This window comes from Dermacentor albipictus, chromosome 2 (genome assembly GCF_038994185.2).
Source record: "Dermacentor albipictus isolate Rhodes 1998 colony chromosome 2, USDA_Dalb.pri_finalv2, whole genome shotgun sequence".
Classification (NCBI taxonomy): Eukaryota; Metazoa; Arthropoda; class Arachnida; order Ixodida; family Ixodidae; genus Dermacentor; species Dermacentor albipictus.
In genome coordinates, this window is record NC_091822.1 from 95,913,719 (window position 1) to 95,922,706 (window position 8,988).

At 46.3% G+C, this 8,988-nt stretch overlaps 1 protein-coding gene across 1 annotated transcript in view; it reads left to right on the plus strand.

The window, feature by feature from the left end:
- The first annotated feature begins 6,401 nt into the window (after positions 1–6,401).
- LOC139055476 (uncharacterized) overlaps positions 6,402–8,988 on the plus strand; it is an 84,111-nt gene continuing 81,524 nt past the window's right edge. Inside the window, exon 1 of the mRNA XM_070532992.1 lies at positions 6,402–7,025. Within this exon, the coding sequence (XP_070389093.1) occupies positions 6,750–7,025 (276 nt within the window). The 5' untranslated portion in view covers positions 6,402–6,749. The remainder of the gene's footprint in view (positions 7,026–8,988) is intronic.

The window sequence follows — 8,988 nt, forward strand, 5'->3', positions numbered from 1 at the left end:
ATACTCACGCTAGCAAGCTCATTGATATTGAAGATAGAAGTAGGCGTTCGAACATAGTTATTCATGGTATCCCTGAAGAGCCAAATGAGACTGAATCTGATCTAAAGCGCAAAGTAATTACAGAAACGCTCGAGCATAAGCTAGGTGTTAAGTGCGTTTCCATTGGCCGTATTCACAGACTTGGTAAGGCTGGCCCTAAAGGACCGGTCATAATGTTTCTTCAGGATTATAATGAGAAAGTAACAATATTTAAAAATGTTTCTAAACTGAAGGGAACCAACATTTTCGTTCAAAACGACTATTCGCAGGTCACTTTGAAGAAGCGCAAGCTATTATGGGAAAGTGCCAAACATGACAAATCGCTCGGAAAGAAGGTTTCACTTCAGCATGATAAGCTACGCATCAACAATGATATGTACATCTGGAATGACAAAACAAACCAACGCGAGATAGCCTCTAATTCACGTACTGGCCAACATTCTGATTGACCAGTCAAAGAGAAACTTATCAGATTACTGAACATTAACGCACGAAGCATCGTGAATAAGACAATTCAACTAGAATCAATTCTTTTGTCGCACTCGCCACACGTTGCAGTTATAACAGAAACCTGGCTTCATAGCGAAATCAGTGACAAGGATGTAGTCCCGCCTGCCTACAAAATAATTCGTAGAGACAGGACTACTAGGGGTGGTGGGGTAGCTGTTATTGTAAAGTCGTCCGTGGAGGCCATTCTGTTATCAGAGTCAAGCAACACCGAAAGTCTGTTCGTAAAACTGAATATTTATGGTCATGTTTTTATTTTATGTGCGGTGTACAGACCACCTGACTCTTCCCCCGATTATTTATTTACTATAAGTGAACAGATGGCACAGTTCAATAGAAATAAGCTTTTAGTGGTTGGGGATTTTAACTTGCCGGGCATTGACTGGGATCGTATTATGTCTAGTGCCGGTTCTGTTACCGACGCAAATGTGCTTTTTGATATGATGCTCGACCACAACCTTGTACAAGTAGTTCGTGAACCTACCAGATTTGGTAATGGCCCTGGTTCGCTCCTTGACCTTGTCTTTCTTGAACGCTCCTTTTCCGATTATTCTGTATCTATCGAACCTGGGCTGTCTGACCATGCTCTTATTGTTGTATCATTTCCCTTGAATGTTTCCCGCGCGCATGGCACGCATGCGCTTACAATTGTGAAAAATTTTGCGCAGGCTGATGATGTGCGAATAACAGATTATCTAGACTCTTGTCTTTCTGAATTTCGCCAGAATGACGTTCTGCAGCTTTGGGAAAAGTTTAAAGCAATGTGTTTATTCTGCATTGATCAATTTATACCTAACAAACTTAAAAAACCTGCTAAACATACACCATGGATGAATAGACGCACTATTCAATTAAAACGTAAAGCCAAACGCCTAAGAAAGAAAGGCCCAGCTACTGACAATTTAACCAGTGTTCGTGTCGCCCTTTCAGAGGCCATTGCAGAAGCAAAGAATTTTTATTTCAGCAACACTTTACCAAATTTTATTAAGGACGATCCCCAGAAGTTCTGGAACTTTATTAAGGAACGGAATAAATCCATAACGAACATTGTCCATGATAACATTCCAATAACTGATCCCAAGGCTGTTGCAAACCTTTTAAATGACCACTTCCACAGTGTCTTCTCACCACCAACTGAACCCTCTTTCCAAACTTCACCATCCTGCTCTTCTGACGTTAACATTTCTCATGAAGGTGTACTTAACATGCTCCTCCGGTTAAAAGTAAAATCATCTGTTGGTCCAGACGGCATTCCCAACACCTTCCTTCGGCGTTATGCGGAACATTTAAGTAAATTCCTTGTAGTAATCTTTCAGGCGTCTCTACATTCCGCGGTACTTCCACTCGATTGGAAAGTAGCACGTGTTGTCCCTATATTAAAAAAAGGTGACCCAAGCTCAGTCCTAAATTACCGTCCGATTTCCATATTATCCTCCTCTTGTAAATTAATTGAACACATTGTTGCTGACTACATTAATGATTTCTTAAACAAGCGTAACATTTTATCTCCTTTCCAACATGGTTTCAGGAAGGGGCTCTCGACAGTCACCCAATTAAGCACAGTCATTCACTCGTTTGCTTCTGTCCTTGACAAGGCTGGCCAAGTGGATGTGATATTTTTGGATTTTCAAAAAGCATTTGATGTAGTTCCTCACGACAAATTAATTTGTAAATTAGAATTCCTTGGTCTTCCTGCCTTTATCCTGTCCTGGGTCTCAGCTTACTTGACGCGTCGCACACAGTACGTAATGATTGATGGGCAGCAGTCCGATTCTCTTTCTGTAACCTCTGGCGTGCCTCAAGGCAGCGTCCTTGGCCCGCTACTATTTCTTATTTACTGTAACGACATAGTAGATGTAATAGAGGCCCCTGTCAATATTCGTCTGTTCGCAGACGATTGTATCATTTTTAACGATATTAATACAGTTCATGATCAACTATCTCTTCATTTAGCCTTAAACAACATTCTTGAGTGGAGCAACAAGTGGGGAATGAAACTTAACTCAGATAAATCTGTGCTTCTACGTATAACAAACAAAAAACTACCCCTAAAATTTTCTTATTCTATTGGCCAAGATCCCTTGGCGGAAGTGAGCGAGTACAAGTATCTTGGAATTACAATTACTAACAACCTAAATTGGAATAGCCATATTGCTGCTACCGCCTCCGCTGCTTTCAGAAAGCTATGTCTACTTCGCCATAAGCTGAAACATGCATCCCATGAAGTGAAATCCTTAGCCTACACCACATTTATTCGACCCAAATTGGAATACTCGTGCGTTATTTGGGACCCGTTTACAAAAACCAACATTTATGCCCTTGAAAGGATACAGAGAAGAGCCATACGTTTTATTTTTTCCAAATACGGCCGAGAAGAGTCTGTTTCTGAATTACTGCGTACAAATGGCTTTCACACCCTTCAAACGAGGAGAAAAATAATACGCCTGCAGTTCCTCTACTCCTTGATAAACCGTAAATTTTCTTTAGATCCTAGTCCATACATAACACTCTCCGCATCCAGGAAAACCCGTCATTCTCACCCCCTCACTCTCTCCCCTTACGTTGCCAGGACAAACCTCTTTAAATTTTCATTCTTTCCTCAAACCATAGAAGAATAGAACCTCATCCCTTTCCATCATCTCAACTCACCTGAGTCAATCCAAACTCATATTATTAATATTTCCTAACTAACATTGCTGTTTCGTGTTATATTTCATTTCTTGAATTTCATATTTTTTGCAATTCTGCCTTTTATACCTGTACTTTTATTTGTTACCATGCCCCTCCTGCTTGGGCCACACGGCCTGCAGTATGCTGTAAATAAATAAATAAATAAAATAAAATAAAATAGACACTATTGAAACCTATCTAGAACCCACCGGTCTCAGATGCTCCCCCTTGAAGTCGGAACTTTTGTTGTATAGTCCCAAGAAACGCGGTCCAAGGCCCAAGGGATGGACATCGTTAGAAGACAAAGATATTAACTTATGTACAAAAACCGGTTGTCGTATACCCAAAGTCGATTCAATCAAGGTCTTGGGCATGATCGTTGAGTCAGGGGGTACAAATGGCAAGACTATACGCAAGCTAATTACTAAAACTGAAAGTGCTGTTCGTTTAGTCCGGAGAGTATCAAATCGGCATCATGGACTCAAGGAGGATAACCTCATTCGACTAATGCATGCCTTCGTTCTGTGCCACTTTAGATACGTGGCAGCCATGCATCGATGGAAACGGGCAGAGAGGGATAAACTGAATGCACAGCTTAGGAAGATTACCAAACGGGTTCTCGGGTTACCCGTATACACTTGTACAGAGCGATTATTGCAGCTTGGCATTCATAACACTCTTGAAGAGATCGCAGAGGCCCAGGAGCGCGCACAGCTATCTCGCCTCACAACAACGAAGGCAGGGAGATCTATCTTGCAGGAACTCGGATATCACCCCGATAGAGTAGCAGAGGAGTTCTCTGACGTTCCTCCGTCGATTCGTGAGAACATTACGGTCGCGCCAATACCTAGGAACATGCACCCCGACCATAATCGCGGTAGAAGGAGGGCAAGGGCGGCCAACCTCCTTAGGCAAATACACAATGATCAGCGACAGGTCAGCTTTGTGGATGCCGCTTTTTGTAAGGGACGTCAGGCGTTCACCATCGTCACTGTTGATGGTCGCCAAGGAATCGCCAATGCTGCCTCGGTTCGGACGAGGGACTCCGAAATAGCTGAACAAATGGCTATTGCACTAGCCCTGCTGGATAGCTCACGGGATGCCATCTATAGTGATTCAAGATCTGCAGTCAGAGCATTTGAAAAAGGCACCATTTCCAAACAGGCCCTCAGACTTCTTGGGGGCAAGGCAATCACGCACCACTTCATTTATTGGTTTCCGGCACATCAGGGTCAGATAAAGGGTGCTCCTCCCAACCTCAATGAGTCGGCTCACGGGGCTGCGCGTGAACTTGCCCACCGCGCTACCCTCGACCAATCGGAAGCCGACTCACTAGAGAACAGGGACATGCCCTCCACCTACAACGAGATAACTAAACACTACTATCTCAGCCGTAGAACCTACTTTGTTCCTCATCCGCGCCTCAATAGAGCTCAAGCATTAACGCTCCGTCTACTACAAACGAATACCTATCCGAATCCATCGCTCTTAAATAAAATCTATCCGGATACATACACCAACGCTACCTGCCACGATTGTGGAGATATAGCCACGTTAGACCATATGCTCTGGCGGTGTGCCCGGTCACGCTCGGTCATCGCTAACAGCTCGGCCAGATGGGAGGCGGTTCTCCACAGCCCTCTTTTGGCTGACCAACTCTGGGCTGTCCAGCAGGCCCACGATGCGGCCGAGAGGCTCGGCCTTCCGGTTCCCACGTGGGAGCGGCCCGCTTCGTGAAGACTCACGATCTGCAGGACTTTAATTAATAAAGTTTTACCATACCATACCATACCATACGATGCCTGTTAGCTAAAATCATTTTTGCAGTTTCCCGCAAAGTGTTTGCTACAAATCCGTGTTGTCTCTGATGGCGACAACGAACTTCCATCGACACTGTGCGGAAACAAACAAAATATATCGCCGCATAGCACAAGTACGACATGTGCACACACCTGTAACTAGTACGTCCCCTGCAAAATAGAATAGAGGCAGCAATGTAAATAGCTTGGCCATTTTAACAGTGCTCAAGACACGTAAGTCAAAAGTATTCGTAATCATTTGTGCGTCAGCAATGCCGTATGCGACCAAGACACGGGCGTGTACCGTCCAGTAACTGGATCGATCGGTGCAGTAGTGATGTAGGAATGAACTCCGGTCATGTTCAATGCCTCGTGCACCTATCCAATTTCTCTGCACGCGTGAATTTCGGCCACTGCTAGCGCATGCGACAGAAGTGGTTTCCATTCTTGGGCCGCGCACACACAAACGCAACACCAGAAAGATTACAGGACAAGCGCTGGTCGAACAACTGAACGCTTTTATTTGAATAAAAGGATTAGATACCAAGTAATCATGAAATTCATCTGGATTACGTGTAAAAATCATCGTACACTTACGAGTGATCAACGAACGAGATCTCTTCGTTTGCCAGTTATTTACTTCGTTCAGCGCACCGCAGTAATCCGTGTCTGTCGTCTGCGTTTTATGCGAAGCATACTAGCCGCACAACCACGCTCTTCCTTGCTGCGCCGCGCGCGGCCGCGTAGCTACCATATGACGTCATAACAGCTGAAAGCGGACGCTTAAGCTTCGCCTTCAAGAGTGGAACGCGACAGCGTTCCCGTCGACTAACACAATGGGCTACGGCGCAGCGACTGCGCGCCCCGCATCGGACGCGGTGAGCGTCGAGCAACGCAGCGTTCGGCGCGACAACGAAATGTGCGCCTGAGCAAGCGACGCACGCCTGAGCCGACGCCGACGACACCGGCTTTTCTGCGACACGAGCTCCTTAACGCTGTCGCGTTAAAATAAAGGCTAGTATGCTTCGCATCCTGGGCTTAACCTTAGCTAAACCACAGCCATTTTTTTCGAGCCATTTTCTTGTGAATCGGCAGAATTTCACTGGCGGCATCCGCTCTTCTGTGTTTACATCGCTGTCGTGAACGTTAACGACACAATAATAATTTAGTCATCCGAAGAGGCGCCGTCGGAAACAAGAGACTAGAGTTCCTGTATATGCGGGAGCATATACAGGGGAACACTCCAAGAGACGTTTCACGCGCAGCGCGAACTGAACGCGGGCGCGACCTTGAAGGGAAACATACGCCACGGCCGGTCTCGAGGGGTGCGCGCACTCCCCTAGAGTTGAAATTGTTCCGCCAGGGGAGAAACGAGCGCCCGCGTCTAGGGTGAAACTTTGCGTTCGGACACTGCGGGCGTCTCCGCACCAATCTAGTTCGCTCGCTGTGCCCTTGCGTACACCGGCGCCTCAGCGGAAGCGCGCCGTTTGGCTCACTCGAGCATTGTGTAGTACGCTCTACACCTACCCGTCTAGGTGTAAAACTGTGTGATTAACATTCCACGATTCGCTTTTTGCCGTGTGTTGACGCTCTGTGCGTTCACTTTGTGCTGGTTTGAATAACCGCAACAGCCGACAGCCTAGAAGACGGCAGCGCTTTTCAGCTGCTGCACGCTACTACTAGGCTACGCCGCCGCCTAAGACACTCGGGGAAAGAAAGGCCACACAGACAACGATGTCTGGTTCGATGCACTCCGATGCCTGCGACGTCTACCTCTGCTGCGCGCCGATCCAGAACACGGGTACTGCAAGCGCGACTATGCTGTCGTACTTCGCTTCAGCGTCTAGAATCGCGTGCGGCGATTCGTGGGCGAAGCACTGGCTGGTGATCTTCGACTACGGCGAGGACGTGGTACTCGTCTGCGACGCTGACATGGACCACGCTGGAGACCTGACGGGTCGCAAGTGCTGGAAGAAGCGAACAGTCCTCAAGGAGACCTACTCGTACAAGGTCAGTACATACTGCGGGGCCGGAATTCTGCAAGTAATTATGCTGGCGACACTAGGCAATAGAATTCTGATTTAAGATCCTGTGCGTTTTGCAAAAATTGTCGGAAATGGTGTGTTTAGTTAAAATTAGAAGCACGAAGTTTACAAACCTGTAACACGGCATAATAGACAGATATTGCAGTTCTGTAAATTGCATCTATTACACTATTTCAAGCGGACACATTTGATGTATGAATGCTTATCTGACATGACTTTCTTACAACGTTTGCAAGGATTCTGCAAAAGTACTACTCAGATATCAGCCATGGTGTACTTGAGGCCCACGCATATTGCACCGATTTTGTGCGCTTTAGCTGTAGTATATGTATAGTTCACAGAATTGTGACGTACGTATTTATGGCCAAGATGTAGTTGTGTACACCATGGTTTCGTTTTCAGAAAGTTTGCAATTTTCGACGGCGCTTTACAGTCTCCAGTGTATAACCAAAATTTGCAATGGTGCCGCGTGAGGAAAACCTCTAATGAACCCAATCGATTTCTTTGACGATTTATCCCATTTTAAGGCGATTGTCTATGTTTTGCCATTTTTCCGATCTAATTCCGCAATATATTCTCAAGTTTCTCAAGTAGCCCCACTGTCGCTTTGGGACGTTTATCTCTATTAGAGAAATGATAACTTGCGCACTTTAGCTTCTGGAAAATGCACAGCGGGCTATGAGGGACGCTGTACTAAAATGGCACAAAATTGAGTTTTTTTATCAGCCGAGTTTTTATCCACCTAAAGCTATGCCTAACCAGCTACGGTCGTAAGCCACCTAACTACGGTCGTAACGCGCGTAACAGCTCTTTCGCCGTATCGAACGTAACGGCTGTAAAAAATGGCCAGGCTTAGCTTGGTTAAGCCAAGAATGCGTTGCATATTGCGCGAGTTGGGGCTCAGCTTTTCCTCCGGCTGTCGTGACGTCACGTCATGTGGTTGCGCTAAAAGTCAATGGTGGCTGCCCAGCCGCGCCCAAGGGCTGAACTGAGTGATTGCAATATGCAACGCATAAAAATAGAAGCAACTTAATAACAAACATAGCTAACTTAAAGGGACACTAAAGGTTACCAGAAAGTCAAGTTAAAGTGGTAGAGCAATGTTCTAGAACGTCTAAGGCGTCAATATAATCGCGAACAGAGCTTTAGTAACCGAGAAATTGAGGTAAATGCATGACACGATTTGAGACCCCCCAGCGACATTCCGGTACTAAACCGATGACGAAAGGTCTCCCCGTAATTTATGTTACTAATACTCAACTACTCGTATTAAAAATATCATTTTATTCGATTTAAGACGGAAGAAAATGCTACTTGTCTACGTCTACTCGATTATAAAAAAAAATAAGATTTTGACGTTACCCTTCAGTAGTATGGGTGGTCGAAAGGTTTCGTTTTCGCTCGACTCTGCGCGCACGACTCTGCGCCACGCACGCTTCGAAGTTTCAGTACATTCGTTATCGCGTCGTGCTGTGAGGGTTCTGCTGGCGCGCGAAACCTTCATTTGGAACAAGCAGCGAGAATGCCACGTCCATGTGATGTCGTGGGAAGCCCTCGTTGCTTTCCCGCTTCGGAGAGCCGGTGTCGAGGCCGCCGTCGTAGTACGCAACGACGCCGGCAGTGCGAGCCCTCAGCAGCAGGTCGCGCTCGTCGGTGCTCAAATCGCTGAAGCTGAGCCCACCATCGCGAGCCAATCTGTCGGTGTCAGGGTCCATTGCGACGAGCGTCGAAGTTTGCGTCATAGAATGAAGTACCAGCTTATGGGCGTCTTGCGCTGGAGCTTGAGGTATAGTAGCGGCGCCTGGTGGTGGTGCGGGAAACGACATCTGGGTCGGCTGTGGCGAAGCACGTTTCTAGCCCGAGTTTTGCGTCGATTCGCTCTTTTTTATGCCCTGTTGCGAGTGCGGAAAGGCTCGTCACTTCTCACA